This window comes from Chlorocebus sabaeus, chromosome 10 (genome assembly GCF_047675955.1).
Source record: "Chlorocebus sabaeus isolate Y175 chromosome 10, mChlSab1.0.hap1, whole genome shotgun sequence".
NCBI lineage: Eukaryota > Metazoa > Chordata > Mammalia > Primates > Cercopithecidae > Chlorocebus > Chlorocebus sabaeus.
Genome location: NC_132913.1, coordinates 129,235,535 through 129,260,809, shown reverse-complemented (window position 1 = coordinate 129,260,809; position 25,275 = coordinate 129,235,535). Strand labels below are relative to the sequence as shown.

At 49.7% G+C, this 25,275-nt stretch overlaps 1 protein-coding gene and 1 long non-coding RNA gene across 7 annotated transcripts in view; one reads left to right on the top strand and one right to left on the bottom strand.

The window, feature by feature from the left end:
• ING5 (inhibitor of growth family member 5) overlaps positions 1-17,436 on the bottom strand; it is a 28,282-nt gene extending 10,846 nt beyond the window's left edge. For 2 of the 6 annotated variants that reach the window (XM_073020234.1, XM_073020235.1), the window contains exons 1-6: positions 17,316-17,433; positions 14,404-14,475; positions 9,076-9,242; positions 7,169-7,280; positions 6,591-6,684; positions 780-897 (exon numbers count right to left, since the gene is read on the bottom strand). In XM_073020234.1, coding sequence (XP_072876335.1) covers positions 792-897; positions 6,591-6,684; positions 7,169-7,280; positions 9,076-9,242; positions 14,404-14,475; positions 17,316-17,352 — 588 coding nt within the window. In that variant the 5' untranslated portion in view covers positions 17,353-17,433 and the 3' untranslated portion in view covers positions 780-791. The other 4 variants (XM_007967009.3, XM_007967005.3, XM_007967007.3 and 1 more) reach the window with 4 other exon arrangements.
• A 96-nt stretch (positions 17,437-17,532) lies between these two features.
• On the top strand, positions 17,533-24,598 carry LOC140712629 (uncharacterized). The gene is made up of 3 exons (XR_012094363.1): positions 17,533-17,647; positions 23,443-23,528; positions 24,171-24,598. It is a non-coding gene; the product is annotated as an uncharacterized lncRNA (long non-coding RNA).
• The last annotated feature ends 677 nt before the right edge of the window (positions 24,599-25,275 follow it).

Genomic DNA, 25,275 nt, shown 5'->3' with positions numbered 1-25,275 from the left:
ACAGAGCAAACACATCCTGGGGAGAACAGAAATTTCCCTCTCCACGCTTCCTTTATACCCAAGTTCGGACAACTAATAACAAATCATAAGACATGTACACCCAGCCAGGAAATAGGACTGATTGTTTTTTTAAAAGCTGGTTACCAAGGAATGGTGGCACATGCCTGTAATCCCGGCTACACAAATGACCCTCCCACCTCAGACTCCCAAAGTGCTGAGATTACAGGCGTGAGCCAAAGCGCCCAGCCCTACAATCTCTTAAATGAAAACTGTATTAAAGGAGATTAAAACTAACTTAGGGCCGGGCACAGTGACTCACACCTGTAATCCCAGCACATCGGGAGGCCAAGACGGGCAGATCACCTGAGGCCAGGAGTTCAAGACCAGCCTGCATAACATGGTGAAACCCTATCTCTACTAAAAATACAAAATTAGCCAGGCATGGTGGCACGCGCCCGTAATCCCAGCTACTTGGGAGGCTGAGGCAGAGAATCGCTTGAACTCGGGAGGCAGAGCTTGCAGTGAGCCAAGATTGTACCAGTGCACTCCAGCCTGGGCGACCAAGCAAGACCTTCAAAAAAAAAAAAAGAAAGAAAGAAAGAGAGAGAGAGAGAGAGAGAGAAAGAGAGAAAGAGAAAGGAGGAAAGGAGGAAAGGGAAGGTGAGAGGCCAAGCTGGGTGGATCACTTGAGGCCAGGAGTTTGAAATCAGCCTGGCCAACATGCTGAAACCCCGTCTATACTAAAAATACAAAAATTAGCCGGGTGTGGTGACGCTCACCTGTTATCCCAGCTACTTGGAAGGCTGAGGCAGGAGAATGGCTTGAACCCGGGAGGCGGAGGCTGCGGTGAGCCGAGATTGTGCCATTGCACTCCAGCCTGGGCGACAGAGCCAGAACCTGTCTCATAAATAAATAAATAGATAAAGTAATAGAAACAAATCAAACTGAAGTACAGAAAGAAAAAAGCTTACAGAAAGTAAGCAGAGCCTCACTGAGCTGTGAGAAAATCTAAACTAAGGAACACACAGGGAACTAGATCGCAGGAAGGGGAGAAAGGAGAGCACAAAAATATTTGCAGAACTGGCTGAACATTTTCCAAATTTGATGCAAAGTATAAACCAACAGTTCAAAGACGCACAAGTTCCACGCAAAATATACACAAAAAATCACACCAAGACACATCACAACCAAACTGTTAAGAGCCAGTGACGATGAGAAATCTTAGAAGCAAAAAAAAAAAAATCACCAAAAATAATTATTATCACTTAATTTATCATCAGAATCAACGAAAGAAGAAAACGAGAGAACACCTTTAATGATTAAAAAAAAAGGTCAACCGAAAATTCTATATGCAGCAAAATAAAAGCATTTTCAGAGAAATAAAAACTTAGAGAATTCATCACCATCAGCATACACATACCCAGAGAATTCATCACCATCAGCATACACATACCGTAAAAAATGTTAAAGTTCTTCAGTAGAGGAGAAATGACAACAGACAGAAATTTGCATCCACATAAAGAAATATACATAAGCAGAATATGCACGGAAAAGAAATTTTTAAAGAAAGAAAATAAATATTAAGAAATAAAAGTTGGGCCAAGCTCGGTGGCTCATGCCTGTAATCCCACCACTTTGGGAGGCTGAGGCGAGAGGGTCACTGGAGGCCAGGAGTTTGACATCAGCCTGGCCAACATGGCAAAACCCCATCTCTACTAAAAATACAAAAATTAACCAGGTGTGGTGGCGCACGCCTGTAATCCCAGCTACTTGGGAGGCTGAGGCACGAGAATCACTTGAACCTGGGAGGCAGAGGTTGCAGTGAGCTGAGATCGCACCACTGCACTCCAGCCTGGGCCACAGAGCAAGACTCTGTCTCAAAAAAAAAAAAAAAGAAATGAAGGTTACCAGAAATGGCAACTACATGGTGTAACTATATATGGGGTGTCTTTCATGGTGAGAACACTTAAAATCTACACATTTTTTTGAGACTATATTGTTATTAACTATAGTCACCATGTTGTACAACAGATATTTTGAACTTATTCCTCCTATCTCAATGAAATTCTGTATCTAACATCCCCTGACCACCCTAGCACCTGACCACGATTCTACTCTCTAATTCTGAGTTCAACATGTTTACATTCCACGTGTATTTTTAAATGTGTTTAACATAATCAGTGGTTTGCATCTAAGGCAATAACATGTATTGTGAAGCTTAGATCATATGCAGAAGTAAAATGAAGGACAACAGCACAAAGGACAGGAGGCAGGAAACTGAAGCAGACTTGTGTGGAGCCTCACATTAAACATCAAATAGTATAATATCGCAGTTCACTGTGGTAACTTAAGGAAACTGAGTGGACATACTAGAACAATCCTTAAAATACAGGGGCCAGGCACGGTGGCTCACACCTGTAATCCTAGCACTTTGGGAAGCCGAGGTAGGTGATCACTTGAGGTCAGGAGTTCAAGACCAGCCTGGCCAAAATGGTGAAAACCCATCTCTACTGAAAATACAAAAAAATTAGCTGGGTGTGGTGGTACACACCTACAATCCCAGCTACTGGGGAGGCTGAGGCATGAGAATCACTTGAACCTGGGAAGTGGAGGTTGTAGTGAGTCGAGATCACGCCATTGCGAATTGCACTACAGCCTGGGCAACAGTGCGAAACTCCGTCAAAAAAAAAAAAAAAAAAAAAAAAGCAAAGAAGTATAGCTAATAAGACAAGAGTGGGAAAAAAAACGGAATGCTAAAAAAATACTTGATTAGTCCAAAAGAAGACAGGAAAGGAACAGAAGGAACAAATAGAAAACTAATAGCAAGATGGTGAATCTAAATTCTACCACATCATTAATTACGTTAAATATGAACAGACCAAATACTGCAATGAAGGCTGGGTGCAGTGGCTCACGCCTGTAATCCCAGCACTTTACAGGGAGGGGAGGCCAAGGTAGGCAGGTGATTTGAGGTCAGGAGTTCGAGACCAGCCTGTCCGACATGGTGAAATCCTGTCTCTACTAAAAATACAAAAATTAGCTGGCCTTCAAAGGATTTCAATTATATAATGTTCTTTGACTACAACAGAACTCAACTAAAAATTAAAATTAGAAAGGTATCTGAAAAATCCCAAATTATTTGGAAATTGAGACACATACTTCTACAGAAGTTATAAGGCAAAGAAATAGCATGAAAAAAAAATGCAGCTGGGCGTGGTGGCTCACACCTGTAATCCCAGCACTTTGGGAGGCCGAGGCGGGTGGATCACGAGGTCAGGAGATCGAGACCCTCCTGGCTAACATGGTGAAGCCCCATTTCTACTAAAAATACAAAAAATTAGCCGGCGGTGGTGGTGGGCGCCTGTAGTCCCAGCTACTCAGGAGGCTGAGGCAGGAGAAAGGCGTGAACCCAGGTGGTGGAGCTTGTAGTGAGCCGAGATCGCACTACTGCACTGCAGTCTGGGAGACATGGAGACTCCGTTTCAAAAAAAAAAAAAAAAAATTCTAGGTGAGGTGTGGTGGCTCACGCCTGTAATCCCAGTATGTTGGGAGGCCAAGGCAGGCAGATCACCTGAGGTCAGGAGTTCAAGACCGGCCTGGCCAACATGGCAAAACTCTATCTCTATTAAAAATACAAAAAAAAAATTAGCCAGGCATGGTGGTACGTGCCTCTAATCCCAGCTACTCAGGAGGCTGAGACAAGAGAATCGCTTGAACCCGAGAGGCAGAGGTTGCAGTAAGCCAAGATTGCACCACTGCACTCCAGCCTGGGCAACAGAGCAAGGCTCCGTCTCACCAAAAAAAAAAAAAAAAAAAAAAATTATATTCCAGCACTTTGGGAGGCCAACATGGGTGGATCACTTGAGCTCAGGAGTTTGAGACCATCCTGCGCAACATGGCGAAACTCCATCTCTACCAAAAATATAAAAAATTAGCCAGGCATGGTGGCATGCACTTGTGGTCCCAGCTACTTGGGAGGCCAAAGTGGGAGGATATCTTGAGCCCAGGAGGTGAGGCTGCAGTGAGCCAAGATCATGCCACTGCACTCCAGCCTGGGTGACAGAGCGAGACCCTGTCTCACAAAAAAAAAAAAAGGATCAAGACAAAATGAGAGAAACATAAATTACCAATATCAGGACTGAAAGAGGGGCCATCAACACAGACACTACATCCGAACCATAATAATGCAAAATTATTAACAACCTGATGTCAACAAAATCTGACAACTTACATGAAAGAAATTTCTTGAAAGACACAGATTTTGTCCAAAACTGACCCGAGAAGAAATAGAAAGCCTGAAAACTTCCATAGCTTTAAAGGAACTGAATGCAGCATCAAACTGTACATTTAGAATAACATTTCATTGTATGTAAATTATTCCTTAAAGTTAATTTAAAAAGTTAGAAAAACAAGACTAAACTATAATGTCTAGTGTCTAGGAATGCACTATAAAACTATTAAAGAAACAAGGAAATAAACACTAGAAATCTGCATCATGTTTATTTGGGGGCAGAAGGAGTTTATGATTTTAACAGGGCATATGGAAGGCCTTCCAACTGCAGCTAATCACTGACTAGGTGCTAGTTACAAAGACCTTTACTTTACGGAAATTAATTAAACCATGTTTGTTCTGTGCGGTTTTCTGTATCTGTGCACTACTTTACAATACAAGAATATAGGGATTTTTTTTTTTTTGAGATGGAGTTTCGCTCTGTCGCCCAGGCTGGGGTACAGTGGCGCGATCTTGACTCACTGCAACCTCCACCTCCCAGGTTCAAGCAATCTCCCTGCGCCAGCCTCCCAAGTAGCTGGGATTACAGGCAGATGCCACCACCCAGCTAAGTATTTTGCATTTTTGGTAGAGATGGGGTTTCACGGTGTTGCTCAGGCTGGTCCTGAACTCCTGACCTCAGGTGATTAACCCACCTTGGTCTCCCAAAGTGCTGCAATTATAGGCGTGTGCCACCGTGCCTGGCCAAAAGGCTAAGAACTAGATTTCAAAACTGAAAATTGCAGCAGGGCACAGTGGCTCACACCTGTAATCCCAACACTTTGGGAGGACAAGGCAGGTGGATCACGAGGTCAGGAGATCAAGACCATCCTGGCTAACAAGGTGAAACCTCATCTCTACTAAAAATACCAAAAATTAGCTGGATGTGGTGGCATGCACCTGTAGTCCCAGCTACTCAGGAGGCTCAGGCAGGAGAACTGCTTGAACCTGGGAGGCAGAGGTTGCAGTGAACCAAGATCGTGCCACTGCACTCCAGCCTGAGTGACAGAGTGAGACTCCATCTCAAAAAAAAAAAAAAAAAACCAAAAAAACAAAACCTGAAAATTGGGCCGGGTGCAGTGGCCGACGCCTGTAATCCCAGCACTTTGGGAGGCTGAGGCGGGTGGATCACCTGAGGTCAGGAGTTCGAAACCAGCCTGGCTAACATGGTGAAACCCCATTTCTACTAAAAATACAAAAAATTAGCTGGGCATGGTAGTGCACGCTTGTAGTCCCAGCTATCCAGGAGGGTGAGGCAGGAGAATTGTGCCATTGCACTCCAGCCTGGGCATCAAGAGTGAAACCCTGTCTCAAAAAAAACAAAAAACAAAAAACAAAAAAACTGAAAATGGTGCCTTTTTCATCATGAAGAACTCTTTTTTTTTTTTTTTTGAGACAGAATCTCACACTGTGGACCGGGCTGGAGTGCAGTGGTGCGATCATGACTCACGATCCTCCCAGCTCAGTTTCCCCTAGTAGCTGGGACTACAGCCCACGCCACCACACTCACCTAATTTTTTCTATTTTTTGTAGAGATGGGGGTCTCACTTTGTTGCCCAGACTGGTCTCAGATTTCTGGGCTCAAGTGATCCTCCCGCCTTGGCCTTCGAAAGTGCTGGAATTCTAGGCATGAGCCACCATGCCCAAAACTGACACTCTTTGACCACTCCCCACCAGAACCATCTCCATAGAGGCTTTGTGGCATTTCAGCATTTTCTCTTTAGTCTAAATGTCACTCCTCCGAGGTAATGCTCTGATCTCTTTGGAGGGTGCACAATACCTTTGGCAGGGAGGGTGTCAGTGGGAGAATGCTTTAAATAAAGTATCTCAAAGAACTTCAAGTTAAATGACATGTCTATTTAATAAATGTAATTTAACAATGAACATATGCAAACTATATACTGACACATAAAATAACTGACAGTTACACAGAAATCTAGCTACTTAAAGAGTGGTTTACATTGGCCTCTGTCAACAACACGCTCACCAACCTCTGTCCCTAGCAGGGCAGCACACACCGTGGCTAAGAAGACAGGCACTGGAGTCAGACTCCAGGTGTAGGCCCAGCCACACCACAGCAGCTCTAACGCCTGGGCAGGTCCCTGTGACACGGAAAATGCCCGACAACGGCACCCCCTCCATGGCTGCGGTGAGGACGGGCTGATGACAGGCGCAGAGCGTAAGACCCAGAAGAACCCGAATGCCACCCAGCACATGGAGTGCACTTCACTCAAGGGTCAGCTTCCATCAGTGTTTCTACATCCGGGATACTGGCTATGGGTATTTGTTCTTCTGGGAAAAAGAGGGGAAAGCCTCTTACCCTCCTTTATGCTTCTTTTTCTTTGGTGTATCTTCCTCTGATGTCCTCCTGCCTCGGCCCCGGGACCCTCTTTTTTCTTTCTGACCCCGGCCTTCTGAAAAACAATCAAGATGAAAATTATTTTTATAGAATTCTCTAAAGCAAGGCAAGTTTTGTGTTTTGTTTTTAAGAAGGAGTCTCGCTCGGTCTCCCAGGCTGGCTGGAGTGCAATGGAACAATCATAGCTCACCGCAGCCTTGACCTCCCAGGCTTAAGCAATCCACCCACCTCAGCCTCCCAAGTAGCTGGGACCACAGGTGTGCACCACTACACCCGGCTAATTTTTAACTTTTTGGTTGAGATGAGGTCTCACTATGTTGCCCAGGTTGGTCTCAAACTCCCAGCCTCAAGCAATCCTCCTGCCTCGGCCTCCCAAAGTGCTGGGGTTATAGGCATGAGCCACTGTGCCCAGCTTGCAAGACAAGGTTTACCCAAATATGATACTTACCCTAGTGATCATACTTTAATGATTTACTGTGACAAAACTCTTCAAAACTCCATAGTTAACAGTAATAAAGAAAAAAAATTAACAGACTTGCTTTTTAACCCTCGCCCTCCGGAGCTTTCAAAATCACTGCCCTCCATCTTGTCCTTCAGATCTGCCTCAAAGCGCGCCAGGTCTGCGTCAAGCCTTCGAATGTGTTTATCCACCTACAAAAGGATACCCAAAGTCTTATTTTAAAGTAAAACCGAAACACCTCAGAAATCACAAATGTACAAAGGTATCCACTAGGAAATGCCTTCTTGCCCTTTAATTGAGTCATCAATGAACAAACCTCTGGTAAATCAAGGCCCGCTATTTCAAAGTCCATGCAAGAGTCTTGTGCTTTTTCTGCATATGTTGACACTGCAGTGGAATGAATCCCATTTAGGGGAAAAGACAGGCGTGTGGGTAATAATGAGAAGCAGAGTTGTGAAATGCAGTGAACAAGGCCTGGGATATCTGACACTGAATCCTACTTTAAAATGTGGCTACCTGGAGGCCAGGTGCAGTGGCTTATTACGCCTATAATCCCAGCACTTTGGGAGGTCGAGGCAGTCTGATCACCTGAGGTCAGGAGTTCGAAACCAGCCTGACCAACATGGTAAAATCCCATCTCTAATAAAAATACAAAAATTAGGGCAGGCGCAGTGGCTCATGCCATAGCCCCAGAACTCTGTGAGGCCGAGGCGGGTGGATCATTTGAGGTCAGGAGTTCGAGACCAGCCTGGCCAACATGGCAAAACCCCATCTCTATTAAAAATACAGGCCAGGCATGGTGGCTCACACCTGTAATCCCAGCACTTTGGGAGGCTGAGGCAGGAGGATCACCTGAGGTCGGGAGTTCGAGACCAGCTTGACCAACATGGAGCAACCCCATCTCTACCAAAAATACAAAATTAGCCGGGCTTGGTGGTGCGTGCCTGTAATCCCAGCTACTCAGGAGGCTGAGGCAGGAGAATCGCTTCAACAAGGGAGGCGGAGGTTGTGGTGAGCTGAGATAGTGGCACTGCACTCCAGCCTGGGCAACAATAGCGAAGCTCTGTCTCAAAAAAAAAACAAAAACAAAAAACAAAAATTAGCCTGTTGGTAATGCCTATAATCCCAGCTACTCAGAAGGCTGAGGCAGGAGAATCGCTTAAACCTGGGAGGTAGAAGTTGCAGTGAGCTGAGATCATGCCACTGCACTCCAGCCTGGGCAACAGAGCAAGACTGTCTCAAAAATAAAATAAAATAAAATAAAAAATAAGTAAAATAAAATAAAATATGGCCACCTGGAGGTTGGGCATGGTGGCTCATGCCTGTAATCCCAGCACTTTGGGAGGCTGAGGCGGGCGGATCACTTGAAAGTCAGGAGTTCAAGACCAGTGTAGCCAACAGGGTGAAATCCCGTCTCTTCTAAAAATATAAAAATTAGGTGGGCGTGGTGCTACATGCCTGTAATCCCAGCTACTCGGGAGGCTGAGGCACGAGAATCACTTGACCCTGGGAGGCGGAGGTTGCACTGAGCTAAGATTACACCACTGTACCCCAGCCTGGACGACAAAGTGAGACTGTCTCAAAAAAAAAAAAACCCAAATGGTTCCTCCGAGCAGATACACAAACAAAAAGGGTCCAGAAAAAAAAAAATAAGGATGATCCCACATGAAGTGTATCCTGTCTGTATTTCCTCCAGCAGCATCAGGCTACCAAAGCTAGCCTTCCACTTGGCTATGCCCATTTCTGGGCAGTTTTTACATTTTGTTGCATGAGAGGCAGGAGTAGAGGTCGGAGGAAGACCCATGGCCCCCACCCCGCCCTCACCATCTCAGAGGTCTGCGTGGCCAGCAGCACTCTGTCATCGCTGAGAAAGCCGTGGCCCCCGCCCACCCTCACCATCTCATAGGTCTGCGGGTGCTGTGGCCCCCACCCCACCCTCACCATCTCATAGGTCTGTGGGTGCCGTGGTCCCTGCCCTGCCCTTACCATCTCATAGGTCTGCATGGCCAGCTGCACTTTGTCGTCGCTGTATTCCTTGCACTTGCTGTAGGCATTCTGGATCTTCTGCAGGCGCTCCACGCGCTGGTCTGGAGATAGCGTCTTCACCGTGGAGATGTACTCTGCAGCCAGGATGTCAATCTCTGCTTTCTTATCTGATGGAGAAATGGGGGAAAAGTTAGCCCTGCACAAGACACCACGATGGGCTCACTAGACCAGCAACAACTAAAGTCAGCCAACACCAAGTTGTGGCAAAGACGTAGGCTGACAAGAACTCACGCCGTGCTGGTGGGAGTGCAAGTGGGCAGAACCGTTCTGCACAAACAGTCTGGGATCATGTGGATCTGCAGACTTTACGGCAACGTGCCCAGGACAGTCCCAGTTCTGAATGTTACACAGCAGGTGGTCACAGTGCCCTCTTTGACTCTCAAACATCCTGTGTGAATAATTAATTATGTAGTCACCTTTCCTATGCCCTGGCATACTACTCTTTTTTTTGTTTTCTTTTTTTTTCAGTAGAGCAGTCAAGAAAGAACATACTACTCTTAAACACCCTAAAGAAACCTTATGTAACCTAAAGAAATACACGTGGGAAAACATTCATAAGAGCAGGAAACAGAAAACAACCCAAATGTCCAATCCTCAGTGAAATGGAGAAATCAGATGTGGTCCCTTCAGACAACAGAGTGCTACTCAGCAACAAACAGAGCAAACCACAGCTACACACAGCAACACGGATGATTCCCACAGAAGGTGACACAGAGCAAAAAGAGCAAGAAACAAAAGAAAACATACCGGATGATTCCATTAATACAAAGAGCAGAAACAGACACAACTCGTAACTCTTTGGTTTAGAGAGGTAAGAAAACTACTGTTGAAGGCCGGGCGCGGTGGCTCACCCATGTAATCCCAGCACTTTGAGAGGCCAAAGTAGGTGGATCATGAGGTCAAGAGATGGAAACCATCCTGGCCAACGTGGTGAAACCGCGCCTCTTCTAAAAATACAAAAATTAGCTGGGCGTGGAGTTACGCGCCTATAGTCCCAGCTACTCAGGAGGCTGAGGCAGGAGAATCACTTAAACCCAGGAGGCAGAGGTTGCAGTGAGTCGAGATTGTGCCACTGCATTCCAGCCTGATGGCAGAGCGAGACTCCGTTTCAGGAAAAAAAAAAAAAAGAAAACTACTGTTAAAGGTGGAAGGTGACTATCACCAAACTCAAGACGGTCACCCCTTGGAGGGATGGGTGTCATGACTAGGAGGGTCACAAAGGTCTTCAGGTGCTAAAGGGCTTGATTTCTCCATCTCAGTAGCAGAAAACAGAGAGGTTCACCTGGTAATATTTGTTAAGCAATCTATAAATGTTGTACCTCATTTCTGAATATATGTTACATTTCACAATTAAATAACTCTCTATATTCCCTAGTCAAGATGCTGTACCTAAGCGAAAAAACACAGTTATCTCAGTCTTGCAAAACATGTGCCTAGGCTGGGTGCGGTGCTCATGGCTGTAATCCCAGCACTTTGGGAGGCTAAGGCAGGTAGATCCCCTGAGGTCTGGAGTTCGAGACCAGCCTGGCCAACATGGAGAAACCTCATGTCTACTTAAAATACAAAAAATTAGCAGGGTGTGGTGGCACATGCCTGTAATCCCAGCTACTCAGGAGGCTGAGGCAGAATTGCTTGAACCCAGGAGGTGGAGGTTGTGGTGAGCCGAGATTGTGCCATTGCACTCCAGCCTGGGCAACAAGAACAAAACTCCATCTCAAAAAAAAAAAAAAAAAATGTGCCCAGCATAATGCATAAAAAATCTCAGGCCAGGCATGGTGGCTCACGCCTGTAATCCCAGCACTTTGGGAGGCCAAGGTGGGCAGATCACCTGAGGTCAGGAGTTCGAGACCAGCCTGACTAACATGAAGAAACCCCGTCTCTACTAAAAATACAAAATTAGTCAGGCATGGTGGCGCATGCCTGTAATCCCAACTGCTTGGGAGGCTGAGGCAGAAGAATCGCTTGAACCCGGGAGGCAGAGGTTGTGGTGAGTTGAGATTGCGCCACTGCACTTCAGCCTGGGCAACAAGAGTGAAACTCCATCTCAAAAAAAAAAAAAAAAAGACTCCCACACCAAAACACATTACCATGAAATTTAAAACTTCAGAGATACATCTCAAAAGCTTCTGAATAGGAATAACAACAACAAAAAAAGATCACACATATAAAGGACCAAGAATCCAAACAGCACCAGATTTTCTGCAGCAACGTGGAAGCTAGGAGACAAGGCAGCAATGCTGCCAACTTCCTGAGTGAAAACAATTGCCAACCTGGGATTCTATACCCAACCAAACTATCAACTGAGTATGACGCTAGAACAAACACATTTTCAGACATGTTACGTTACAAGAAAATCTACCTTCCTTTTTTTCTTTTTTTTTTGAGATGTAGTTTTGCTCTTGTTGTCCAGGCTGGAGTGCAATGGTGTGATCTCGGCTCACCGCAACCTCCACCTCCCAGGTTCAAGTGATTTTCCTGCCTCAGCCTCCCAATTAGCTGGGATTACAGGCATGCACCACCACACCTGGCTAATTTTGTATTTTTAGTAGAGACGGGGTTTCTCCATGTTGGTCAGGCTGGTCTCAAACTCCTGACCTCAGGTGATCTGCCCGCCTCGGCCTCCCAAAGTGCTGGGATTACAGGTGTGAGCCACCGTGCCTGGCCAAGAAAATCTACCTTCCTATGGGCCTTTTTTCAGGAACCTACCAGAGGAAAGGCTCTATCAAAACAGGAGAGCAAGTAAAAAAAAAAGAGGACATTTAAGATTCCGGGAAGAGGGTCCCACACTGAAGAGGGGTGAAAGGAGATCCTAGGAAAACCTCAGAGTAAAGTGTGCAGTAGGCCTAGAAACAATCAGGACTACGGCCTCCAGGACAGAGGGTTCCATGGAAAGAAAACACACACAGAACTGTCAGGGTAGATAGCCTGACACTCAGACCAAACGGAAAAGCCCAGCCTGGGAGACGAGGGTAGAATGCAGGAAAAAAAGCCAAGAAACAAGGAAATGAGTAACTCTAAGAAATACACAAAGTTGGCAGGGCGCGGTGGCTCACGCCTGTAATCCCAGCACTTTGGGAGGCTGAGGCGGGTGGATCGTGAGGTCAGGAGATCCAGACCATCCTGGCTAACATGGTGAAACCCCATCTCCACTAAAAATACAAAAAAAAATTAGCCGGGCATGGTGGCGGGCACCTGTAGTCCCAGCTACTCAGGAGGCTGAGGCAGGAGAGTGGCCTGAACTCGGGAGGCGGAGCTTGCAGTGAGCCGAGTGAGCCACTGCACTCCAGCCTGGGGGACACAGCGAGACTCTGTCCCCAAAAAAACTAAAACAAAACAAAAACAACAACAAAAGAAATATGCAGACTTATTCAAAAGGGGTCAAATGTATAAGCACAGCAGGTGGCATGGCTCAGGGTTAAACCTACACAGCTGCCCAATGGAAGTCCCATCACTGGTCTCACCACAAATTCCAACTAACTACAGCCAGGAGATGGGGGAGCAAGGTGCAGGCAGGTGAGCTGGTGGGGGCCACTGGAGAAGTACAGCTGCATGTGCCATATATGGCTGAACAAAGTTTAAAACTGACAAGAGATAAAATAAGAAACAACAACTAAAACATGTTGTTTAGAAATAGGGAGTTTAAGGGCCGGGCGTGGTGGCTCATGCCTGTAATCCCAGCACTTTGGGAGGCCAAGGCAGGCGGATCATGAGGTCAGGATATCAAGACCATCCTGGCTAACATGGTGAACATGGTGAAACCCTGTCTCTACTAAAAATACAAAAAATTAGCCAGGTGTGGTGGCATGTGCCTGTAGTCCCAGCTACTCGGGAGGCTGAGGCAGGCGAATCACTTGAATGTGGGAGGTGGAGGTTGCAGTGAGCCAAGATCGTGCCACTGCACTCCAGCCTGGGCAACAGAGTAAGACTCTCTCAAAAAAAAAAAAAAAAAAAAAAAGAGAAATGTAGTGAGGGCCAGCCATGGTGGCTCACGCTTGTAATCCCAGTACTTTGAGAGGCCAAGGCAGGCAGATCACGAGGTCAGGAGATCAAGACCATCCTGGCTAATAGAGTGAAACCCCATCTCTACTAAAAATACAAAAAAAAAGAAAAATTAGTCGGGCATGGTGGCAGGCACTTGTAGTCCCAGCTACTCAGGAGGCTGACGCAGGAGAATGGTGTGAACCCAGGAGGCGGAGCTTGCAGTGAGCTGAGATCACGCCACTGCACTCCGGCCGGGGCGACAAAGAGAGACTCCGTCTCAAAAAAAAAAAACAAACCGGAGTTAAACACCAAAAGGCCAAAAAATACTACCAAACTTTTAAAACAATGCACACACTACATACTCTGAAAATTGAAAATTTATAAAAGAAAAAAAATGGCAATAAATATTTTGATTGGAAAGGGTGATGGTTATAAGAGCATGATATAAAGATGTGTAAGAACCCGGCCGGGCGCGGTGGCTCAAGCCTGTAATCCCAGCACTTTGGGAGGCGGAGACGGGTGGATCACGAGGTCAGGAGATCGAGACCATCCTGGCTAACACGGTGAAACCCCGTCTCTACTAAATATTACAAAAAACTAGCCGGGCGAGGTGGCGGGTGCCTGTAGTCCCAGCTACTCGGGAGGCTGAGGCAGGAGAATGGCGTGAACCCGGGAGGCGGAGCTTGCAGTGAGCCGAGATCTGGCCACTGCACTCCAGCCTGGGCAACAGAGCAAGACTCCATCTCAAAAAAAAAAAAAAAAAAAACAGGCCGGGCGCGGTGGCTCAAGCCTGTAATTCCAGCACTTTGGGAGGCCGAGACGGGCGGATCACGAGGTCAGGAGATCGAGACCATCCTGGCTAACACGGTGAAACCCCGTCTCTACTAAAAACACAAAAAACTAGCCGGGCGTGGTGGTGGTCGCCTGTAGTCCCAGCTACTCGGGAGGCTGAGGCAGGAGAATGGCGTAAATCCGGGAGGCGGAGCTTGCAGTGAGCTGAGATCCGGCCACTGCACTCCAGACCGGGCGACAGAGCGAGACTCCATCTCAAAAAAAAAAAAAAAAAAAAAAAAAAAAAAAACAATGTGTAAGAACCCAAGAAACTAAATGTGGCTTTGAAAGTATCAACACCTACTGCAAGACACTGGGTGATACCCACAGCCCAGGGCTAGGCCAATGCCCCACTAACCTGGGTCCCCTCAAAACCCTCTGCCCCCAGCCTTCAGTAGCTGCTGGCTCCCAGCTGTCAGAACCCAGTTCTGGTTGTACTGAGAGGCCTAAACCCACCTTCTGTCCTCTGGTCCAGCTCTCGCATCAGCTGGAAGTTCCTCTGAAGTTCGCAGGGAAGGTTCTCGATACCTGAAACACGAAAACATGGAAGTCATGTACCTCTCAGTAGCAGGACAAAAATTCACCTTCAAAGGTTGTTTTGTCTTTTTTTCTTTTTTTGAGACAAAACTTTGCTCTTGTTGCCCAGGCTGGAGTGCAGTGGTGCAATCTCGGCTCACTGCAACCTACACCTCCCGGGTTCAAGTGATTCTCACGCCTCAGCCTCCTGAGTAGCTGGGATTACAGGTACATGCCACCATGCCTGGCTAATTTTTGTATTTTTAGTAGAGATGGGGTTTCACCAGGTTGGCCAGGCTTGTCTCAAACTCCTGACCTCAAGTGATCTGCCCACCTCAGCCTCTCAAAGTGCTGGGATTACAGGCGTGAGCCACCAGGCCTGGCCAAAAGTTTTATACTTAAAGTTAAAAATGACAAGCCCACTCTGTCTTCTGTTTCTGTTAGGGTTTGGGGAGTGCCAGGATTGAGATATCATTTTTTAACTTAGGTACCAAATAGTGCTGACAAGAGGCTAACACACTTCAAAAGCTGTCAGAAGTCAAAGAAGGGAGAGGGAAACTTGGAAACCAACAGCAGAGGCAGAGGAGGCCACCTGGCCCCACCCTCTAGGCTACCCCACCTCAAGGAGCAGCATCCTCCAAGGCTCAAGCCAAAATACCCTGGGTCCTCCTTGATCTTCCCCGACTTTACCCAGAAATCCAGTGCATCAAGCAGTGTAGCCACGCTGTCCACGCGACTTTATGCAAGGATAGAAATGTTTTCTCTCTCGGCCGGGCGCAGTGGCTCACGCCTGTAATCCCAGCACTTTAGGAGGCCGACGCAGGCAAGTCACTTGAGGTCAGGAGTTCAAGACCAGCCTGGCCAACATGGTGAAACCCCGTCTCTACTAAAAATACAAAAATTATCTGGGCATGGTGGTGCACACCTACAGTCCCAGCTACTCGAGAGGCTAGGGCATGAGAACTGCTTGAACCCAGGAGGCGGAGGTTGCAGTGCGCTGAGATCACATCCTGCAGCCTGGGCAACAGGGTGAGACTCGATTTCAAAAAAAAAAGAAAAAAGAAAAGAAATGCTCTCTCTCTGAGCTGCCCAAGACAGTGGTGGCCATCCGGAGCTACTGAGCACTGGAAATGGAACTAACGCTATTCAATTTTTTTTTTTTTTTTTCTGAGACGGAGTCTTGTTCTGTGCCCCAGGCTGGAGTGCAGTGGCGCGATCTCGGCTCACTGCAAGCTCCGCCCCCCCGGGTTCACGCCATTCTCCTGCCTCAGCCTCCCAAGTAGCTGGGACTACAGGCGCCCGCCACCACGCCCGGCTAGTTTTTTGTATTTTTTTAGTAGAGACGGGGTTTCACGGGGTTTCACGGTGTTAGCCAGGATGGTCTGGATCTCCTGACCTTGTGATCCGCCCGCCTCGCCTCGGCCTCCCAAAGTGCTGGGATTACAGGCTTGAGCCACCGCGCCTGGCCCGCTATTCAATTTTTAATTTTACTTAAATAGTCCCTGTGGCTATCGCAATCATCCCCGACAGTCTGCCAGGAAGACCCCCGTGGTGTTTTCTAGTCTGCACTGATACCCCCTAGAGCAGGCCAACCTCTGCCCCTGCAGAGCTGACACAGGCTCCTGAGGGGGGCTGCCTCTTCCGGTCTTGGCCACCCTCCCATCTGCTGTTCACAGTTACCAGGCAATCATTTTAAACCTAACACTATCTTATGCATCTGATGCTTCCAGCCCCAATGTTTTCCCAGCTCCCCTAGAGGACAGAGGCACAGCCTCCCAGGCACACACACAGTCAACCCTCGTTGGGAGGCCAGCCCACTGGCTGGGCACCAGGATGGAGAAGGCTTCCCCTCCAGCGTGCTCCCCGGTTTGACTCTTCTACCCGGGGAACCCCCCACTACTCGGACCCCCACGAGACAGCAGAGCACATGGGCAGAACAGGGCGTCCCTCTAGGGCAGGGGTCTCCAACTCCAGGCCACGGCTCACTCGCCACTGTCTCAGCCCCTGGGCGAGTGCCAGGCCGAAGACCATGACGATCCCCAGTGCAGCGCCCACATAAGGGCCCTCCAGAGTCACCAAGCACAACCCCAAACACCGCGACCCAAAGCTGTGCCCAGCCCGGGCCGACGTCAGGGGTCCCGCGTGGGCTCTGCCCCTCTACGAGCGGGGGACCCTGAGCAGTCTGCTGGGCAGCGCTGGGCCTTCCCTGGTCTGTAAAGTGAGGGAAAACACCATCGCTCAGCCGCTGGGGGCGCCGACCTGCTGCCACCTGGACACAGCACCGCCCGCCCACCAGGGCCGACTCGGCGCCGCCCTCCCCGTCTCCAGGCCGCAGTCCCCAGGGCCGGGGAGAGACGCCCCGTGGCCCGCACGCCCTCCCCAACCGCGGTCACACAAGAGGCCGGCGCACAGCCAGGCGGGGGCCCAAACCCCGGAGCCCCCAAGACCCGGAGCCCCGCAGCGGGCGTCAGCTCGACCTGCAGACCGGACGGGACGGGCGGGGCCGGGAACGGGCGGGGCCGGGGCCGGAGACGAAGCGGGGCCTGGGTGGGGGCGGGACCTAAGCTATGGGCGGGACGAGTCCGCAAGCCCCGCCCCACCCGGCCCCGCCCCGCCGTGACGCACCTGGAATTGGCGCGGCCGAGCCGGCGGGACCCCTCGCGCCCGCCCCCCGCGCCCTCCCCTCTCTTGCGGCCCTGCCCCGCCCCGTCCGCGCGCCCCAAGTCGCACCCGGCAGCGCCCGCCACCCTCCCGAGCCCACGGGGTCTGCATGAGGTGCCCGGCGCGCGGGGGGCTGCGGCACTGGGAGCTCCGCGTGGGCGGCGGGCGCGGGGCCCGCGGGGCGCGCTTACTGTCGAGATAGTGCTCCAAGTACATGGCGGTCGCCATCTTCGTCCGCGGCCGCGCTCGGGGTCTGCGCGGGCGGGCGGTGCCGCGGGAGGCGGGGGCGGGGCGGTGCCAGCGCGCTCACTATTCATGAGTCGCGCGCGCTGATTGGCCGCGGTCGGGGGCGGGGCCTGACACGCCCCTAGGCTTCCGGCGGGCGGCGGGCTGCGGGGCCCGGGCGGAGGTTGTGGTGGCGGCGTCGTGCAGCGAGCTGGACCCACGGCCGCAGCAGATCGGAGGCCGAGGAGAAGCAGGGGTTCCCAGCCCCGCCGCCTGCCGTACGGCCCAAGGCACCCAGGTGGGCGTCTCCCCTCCGCACCTGCCAGCGACCCCAGGGCCACCAGACGCCAACACGTGGCCCCGGAGACCTCGCGCACGTCCTGACGGCGCTGCTCCCGGCCGGGATCCCGGACAGGCCGCCACGAGGCCCCACCTTCCCGAAGGCTCCTTGGGGCCTGTCTGGCTCAGCGCCTTCCCTCCGGACCCCGAGCCTCCGGGGCCTCAGCCCGGCCTGAGCCGAGGGCCGGCACCGCGTGGCCGGAGCGAGCTGCCCCCTCCCTCAGGGCCTGGACCCTGGCGCCCTCCCCGGGCAAGGCCGCCCCTTCCCTCAGAGGAAAGCGACCGCCCCGCCCAGCACCAGTGAGGGCACCAGCTCCTTTGCTGCCACCTGTCGAGGCAGGCAGCACCCGCACCATATGGATGCCTTGGCCGAAAAGGCACGTGCAAGCAGTATGGTATAGTTAATAAGATGGCGTGCAAAGGTGTGCAGTAAGATGCATGCAAAAATAATGGAGAAGGCCGGCACGCTGTGTCACGCCTGTAATCCCATCACTTTGGGAGGCCAACGCGGGCGGATCACTTGAGGCCAGGAGTTTGAGACCAGCCTGGCCAACGTGGCGAAACCCCGAGGCTATTAAAAATACAAAAAAAAAAATTAGCCGGGCGTTGGTGGTGCACGCCTGTAGTCCCAGCTACCCCGGAGGCTGAGCCCTGGAGGCAGAGGTGGTAGTGAGCGGAGATCACGTCTGCACTCCAGCCTGGCCGACAGAGCAAGACTCTGTCTCCAAAAAAATTTTTTTAAAGAAAAAAAAAATACTGGAGAAACATAATTAAAATATGTTTAGAACTTGGCGCGGTGGCTCGCGCCTGTAATCCCACCACTTTGGGAGGCCGAGGCGGGCAGATCACTTGAGGGCAGGAATTTGAGACCAGCCTAGCCAACGTGGTGAAACCATGTCTCTACTAAAAATACAAAAATTACTGGAGCGTGGTGGCGGGCACCTGTAATCCCAGCTGCTCAGAGACTGAGGCAGGAAAATTACTTGAACTTGGGAGGTGGCAGTTGCAGTGAAACGAGATCACGTCACTGCACTGCAGCTTGGGTGACAAGCGCAAGACTCCGTCTCAAAATAATAATAATACAAAAATTAGCCAAGCATGGTGGCAGGTGCCTGTAATCCCAGCTACTAGGGAGGCTGAAGCGGGAGAATCGCTTGAGCCTGGGAGGCGGAGGTTGCAGTGAGTCGAGATTGCACCACTGCACTCCAGCATGGGTGGCAGAGCAAGACTCCATCTCAAAAGTAAAACAAAATTGGGCAGGCGCGGTGGCTCACGCCTGTAATCCCAGCACTTGGGGAGGATGAGGCGGGCAGATCACGAGGTCAGGAGACCGAGACCATCCTGGCTAACACGGTGAAACCCCGTGGATCACGAGGTCAAGAATTCGAGACCAGCCTGGCTAACGTGGCAAAACCCTATTTCTACTAAAAATACAAAACTGGCCAGGCACGGTGGCTCACACCTGTAATCCCAGCACTTTGGGAGGCCCAGGCGGGCGCATCACGAGGTCAGGAGATCGAGACCATCTTGGCTAACACGGTGAAACCCCATCTCTACTAAAAAAAAAAAAAGTAGCCAGGTGTGGTGGGGGGCGCCTATAGTCCCAGCTACTCGGCAGGCTGAGGCAGGAGAATGGTGTGAACCTGGGAGGCGGAGCTTGCAGTGAGCCGAGATTGCGCCACTGTACTCCAGCCTGGGCGACAGAGCGAGACTCCGTCACAGAAAAAAAATACAAAACTTAGCTGGACATAATGGCTGGTGCCTGTAATCCCAGCTACTCAGGAGGCTGAGGAAGGAGAATCACTTGAACCCGGTACGTGGAGGTTGCAGTGAGCTGAGATCGTGCCACTGCACTCTAGCCTGGGTGACAGAGCGAGACTCCATCTTAAAAAATAAAATAAAATAATTAAAAATGTTTAAATATTAGTCTTTGGGGGGATTCTTCTCTGCCTCCTAATTTTGTGTAGCATCATCATGCAGTGTTCACCAGTACCCATGTTTCTCCTCTTCCCACCTCACCGCTGGACACCCCCAAGCTGGGACTCCAACTCATCTCTGGCAGGTCTTTAATGGGTGAAGTGTGTGTCACTTCCCAGTCCTGTCTCTATTCCCTGTGATCTCAAGAGAACGTCCGAAAGGCTCCCCAAGCCCCGAGAACTGATGACCACTAGATGGAAAGTGTAGAGGCCCCAGAACCCCCCGCCCCACCCCCAGCCACATCCTTGACTTCAGAGATGCAGCATTGCTGGTCACACAAATTAGCATAACCTGATCAAAGGAGCAGTACTTTTTTTTTCGTCGCCCAGGCTGGAGTGCAGTGGCCGGATCTCAACTCACTGCAAGCTCCGCCTCCCAGGTTCACGCCATTCTCCTGCCTCAGCCTCCCGAGTAGCTGGGACCACAGGCACCCACCACCACGCCCAGCTAGTTTTTTGTATTTTTTAGTAGAGATGGGGTTTCACTGTGTTAGCCAGGACGGTCTTGATCTCCTGACCTTGTGATCCGCCCGTCTCGGCCTCCCAAAGTACTGGGATTACAGGCTTGAGCCACCGCGCCCAGCCAGGAGCAGTACTTTCATTATTTAAACTGCATTTTTAAAGAGTAAGACAGGTGCTGTGACTCAAATCTGTATGATCACCATGAGAGGCTGAGGTGGGAGGATGGCTTGAGCCCAGGAGGTCTAGGCTGCAATGAGTCATGATCAAACCACTGCACTCTTGCCTGGGTGACAGAGACTCCCATCTAAAAAAACAAGTTATGCCCCCCTTGGTGAACTCTTCCCTAAACCCCAGTCAAATACTGAAAACCAGAAACAATGTTGTTGCCACTATTATGTTCATTATAAAAATGCAGGCCGGGCATGGTGGCTTACACCCGTAATCCCAGCATTTCGGGAGGCCGAGGCAGGCGGATCACCTGAGATCAGGAGTTGGAGACCAGCCTGACCAACATGGTGAAACCTCGTCTCTACTAAAAATACAAAAAAAATTAGCCAAGCTTGGTGGCAGGTGCCTGTAGTCCCAGCTACTTGGGAAGCTGAGGCACAAGAATTGTTTGAACCAGCCCAGAAGGCAGAGGTTGCAGCGTGCCACTGCACTCCATCCTGGACAACAGAGCCAGAAGGCCGGGTGTGGCAACTCATGCCTGTAATCCCAGCACTTTGGGAGGCCAAGGCAGGCGGATCATGAGGTCAGGAGATGGAGAGCATCCTGGCTAACATGGTGAAACCCCGTCTCTACTAAAAATACAAAAAAATTAGCTGGGCGTGGTGGCAGACGCCTGTAGTCCCAGCTACTCAGGATGCTGAGGCAGGAGAATGACATGAACCCGGGAGGCGGAGGTTGCAGTGAGCCGAGATCACGCCACTGCACTCCGGCCTGGGTGACAGAGTAAGACTCCGCCTCAAAAAAAAAACAAAAATGCTTGGTGCGCGGTGGCTCATGCCTGTAATCCCAGCACTTTGGGAGGACGAGGTGGGCAGAGCACCTGAGGTCAGGAGTTTGAGGCCAGCCTGAGCAACGTGGAGAAACCCCGTCTCTAATAAAAATACAAAATTAGCCGGGTGTGGTGGCACATGCCTGCAATCTCAGCTGCTTGGGAGCCTTAGGAAGGAGAATCGTTTGAACTTGGGAGGTGGAGGTTGCAGTGAGCTGAGGTCAGGCCATTACACTCCAGCCTGGGCAACAAGAGCGAAACTCCTCAAAAAAAAGAAAAACAAAAAACAAACAAAAAAAATTGACCGGGTGTGGTGGCTCACGCCTGTAATCCCAGCACTTTGGGAGGCCGAGGTGGGTGGATCACCTGAGGTCGGGAGTTCGAGACCAGCCTGACTAATATGGAGAAACCCCATCTCTAATAAAAACACAAAATTAGCTGGTGTGGCGGCAGCTGCCTGTAATAGCTACTTGGGAGGGTGAGGCAGGAGAATCGCTTGAACCCAGGAGGTGGAGGTTGTGGTGAGCCGAGATTGTGCCATTGCATTCCAGCCTGGGCAACAAGAGCAAGACTCCGTCTCAAAAACAAAAAAATCAAACCATACAGGAACTTGTAGCTTCCCACCTCCCCAGGGGGCAGGACTGTGATTGCCTTTTTCACCTTTCAGTCCTATTGTTAGCAGTTTGAGTGCATCCTTACTGGCTTCATTTAATTATAGACTATTTTTCCATCAGTTTTAGGTTTATGGAAAAATTGAACAGAACGTAGAGTTCTCATATACTCCCCTGCCACACACACACACACACACAGATTCCTCTATTATAAACATTTTGCATTAATGTGTTACATTTGTTACAACTGATGAAACAATATTGATAATTATTAGCCAAAGTCTATCATTATTTCCATGAGTTCATTCTGCCTTGTGATTTATTTATTTATTTAATGTGTTTAGAGATGGAGTCTGGCTTCTTTGCCCAGGCTGGAGTGCAGTGGTGCAATCTTGGCTTACTACAACCTCCGTCTTCTGGGTTCAAGCAATTCTCCTGCCTCGGCCTCCCAAGTAGCTGGGACTACAGGCAGGCACCACCACGCCTGGCTAAGTTTTGTGTTTTAAGTAGAGATGAGGTTTCGCCCTGTTGGCCAGGCTGGTTTCAAACTCCTAATCTTAGGTGATCCACCAGCCTCGGCCTTCCAAAATGCCGGGATTATGGGCATGAGCCACCGCGCCCGGTGCCTGATGCATTCTTACAAGTTTTGACAAACGTATGATGTCAGCTGCCCCCATTACATGTCATACAGTATAGTCTTATGGCCCTAAAAATCCCCTGCGCTTCCCTATTCATCCCTCTCCCCCTCCCCTGAAGCCCCTGGCAACCACTGATCATTTTACTGTTTCCATAGTTTGCTTTTCCCAGAATGTCGTGTAATTGGAATCATACAGTGTGAGCCCTTTCAGGATGGCTCCTTTCACTCAGCAATGTGCATTTAAGGCCCCAGCATGCCTTTCCGTGGCTTAATAGCTAGTTCATGTTTAATTTGAAAAATATTCCAATGTCTGGATGTTCCACAGTTTACCCATGTACTTATCAAAGAGCATCTTGGTTGTTTCCAATTTTTGGTTATTATATTATTATTATTACTATTATTTTGAAACACAGTCTCTCGCTCTGTCACCCAAGCTAGAGTGCAATGGTGCAATCTCAGCTCACTGCAACCTCTGCCTCCCGGGTTAAAGCGATTCTCCTGCCTCTCCCTCCCAAGTAGCTGGGATTACAGGTGCCTGCCACCATGCCCAGCTAATTTTTGTATTTTTAGTAGAGACAGGGTTTTGCCACGTTTGCCAGGATGGTCTCTATTCCTTGACCCGTGATCTGCCGGCCTCAGCCTCCCAAAGTGCTGGGATTACAGGCGTGAGCCACCACGCCCAGCCTCCGTTGTTATTATTATTTTTAGAGTCAGGGTCTCGCTCTGTCACCCAGGCTGAAGTGCAGTGGCACAATCATGGCTCATGCAGCCGCCACCTCCTGGGTTCAAAGGACCTGTTGCCTCAGCCCTGAATATCTGGGACTATAAGCACGCACTATGACACCTGGCTGATTTTTAAATTTTTCTGTAGAGTTGGGATATCTACGTTGCCCAGGCTGGTCTCCAACTCCTGGGTTCAAGCACTATTCCAGCCTCAGCCTCCCCAAGTGCTGGGATTACAGACATGAACCACCGTGCCCAGCACTTTTGCCCATTTTTTCATTGGGTTGTTCTTTTATTGAGTCACAGTACCATTTTTCTACTACTTACTTTTCATTTTGTTGTTTGTAGGTTGTTTTTGAGATGGAATATTGCACTGTCACCCCGGCTGGAGTGCAGCAGCAAGATCACAGCTTGCTACGACCTCCACCTCCCAGGTTCAAGCGATTCCCCGGCCTTGGCCTCCTGAGTAGCTAAGATTACAGGCGCCCACCGCCACACCCAGCTAATTTTTTGTATTTTTAGTAGAGACGGGGTTTCACTACGTGGGGCCAGGCTAGTCTCGAACTCCTCACCTCATGATCTGCCCATCTTGGCCTTCCAAAGTGGTGGGATTACAGGTGTGAGCCACCGAGCCCAGCCTGTTTTGTTTTTTGAGACAGGCTCTCACATTGTCACCCAGGCTGGAGTGCAGTGGTGTGATCATAGTTCACTGCAGCTTGACCTGCTGGGCTCAAGCAATCCTCTTGCCTTGGCCTTCGCAAATGCTGGGACTATAGGTGTGAGCTGCTGCACACGCCTGACTTACATTTTTAGCTGAATATTCCTTGTGAACATCTGGCCCTGCTTTACTCACCCTCCTTTGTCCCATTGACTAGATTTATTTTATTGTAGTGGTGTATCAGACTTCAACAAACTCCTTACAGATGTCCCCAATCTTTCAGTATCATAAATCATGCTCTAATGAACATGGCTATTCATATAACTGCATGTATCTGCCACCATTATGTGTCACCGCCTTACAGACTCCTGAAAACTTAGTGGTTTAAAATAACCTTTTTTTTTTTTTTTTTTTCCAGACAGAACCTTGCTCTGTCACATAGGCTGGACTGCAGTGGCACGATCTCGGCTCACTGCAACCTCCACCTCCTGGGTTCAAGCAATTCTGCTGCCTCAGCCTCCTGAGTAGGTGGGACTACAGGCGTGTGCTACCACGCCTAGATACTTTTTGTATTTTTAGTAGAGATGGGCTTTCACCGAATTGGCCAGGCTGGTCTTGAACTCCTGACCTCGTGATCCACCCACCTCGGCCTCCCAAAATGCTGAGATTACAGGTGTGAGCCACCATGCCCGGCCCAGAACCATTTTGTTACGTGTGACAGTGTGCCAGGAATTTCAGCAGCTCCACTGGGTAATCCTGTCCAGTGTGACAGAACAGAGATCACCGGGGTGGCTAGAAGGCTGACGTCAGCTGGCACCGTGGGCCAGAACACCCACATGTGGCCTCTCCAGCACAGCAGTCTCGGCAGCAGCAGGTCTATGTCCCAGGAGGCTGGGATGGAAGTCGCCTGGGTGACCTCACTTTGGTAGCCCCAAGACATCACCTCACTACATTCTATTGGTCAAGCAAGTCACTGGGGCCAACCCAGATTGAATGGGAGAAACATTATACCACCACCGAACAATGGGAGGAGGAGCAAGGATATCACATTGTCTCACCAGTCCTTTTTTTTTTTTTTTTTGGCAATGGAGTCTCATTCTGTTGCCAGGCTGGAGTGCAGTGGCATGATCTCAGCTCACTGCAATCTCTACCTCCTGGGTTCAAGCGATTCTCCTGCCTCAGCCTCACATAATTTACTGTATTTTTAGTAGAGACAGGGTTTTACCATGTTAGCCAGGATGGTCTTGATCTCTTGACCTCGTGATCCACCTGCCTTGGCCTCCCAAAGTGCTGGGATTACAGGCGTGAGCCATCTCGCCTGGCCTGCAGTACATTTCTAATAATTTTTTCTAAAGAACTGGTAGGGCCGGGCGCCTCTCAAAACAAAAAAAAAGAGAAAAGAAAGAAACAGTACTGCAGGCTCAGAGAGTATTGCTTTTTTTTTTTTTTTTTTGAGACAGAGACTGTTTTGCCCAAGCTGGAGTGCAGTGGCGCAATCTCAGCTCACTGCAACCTCTGCCTGC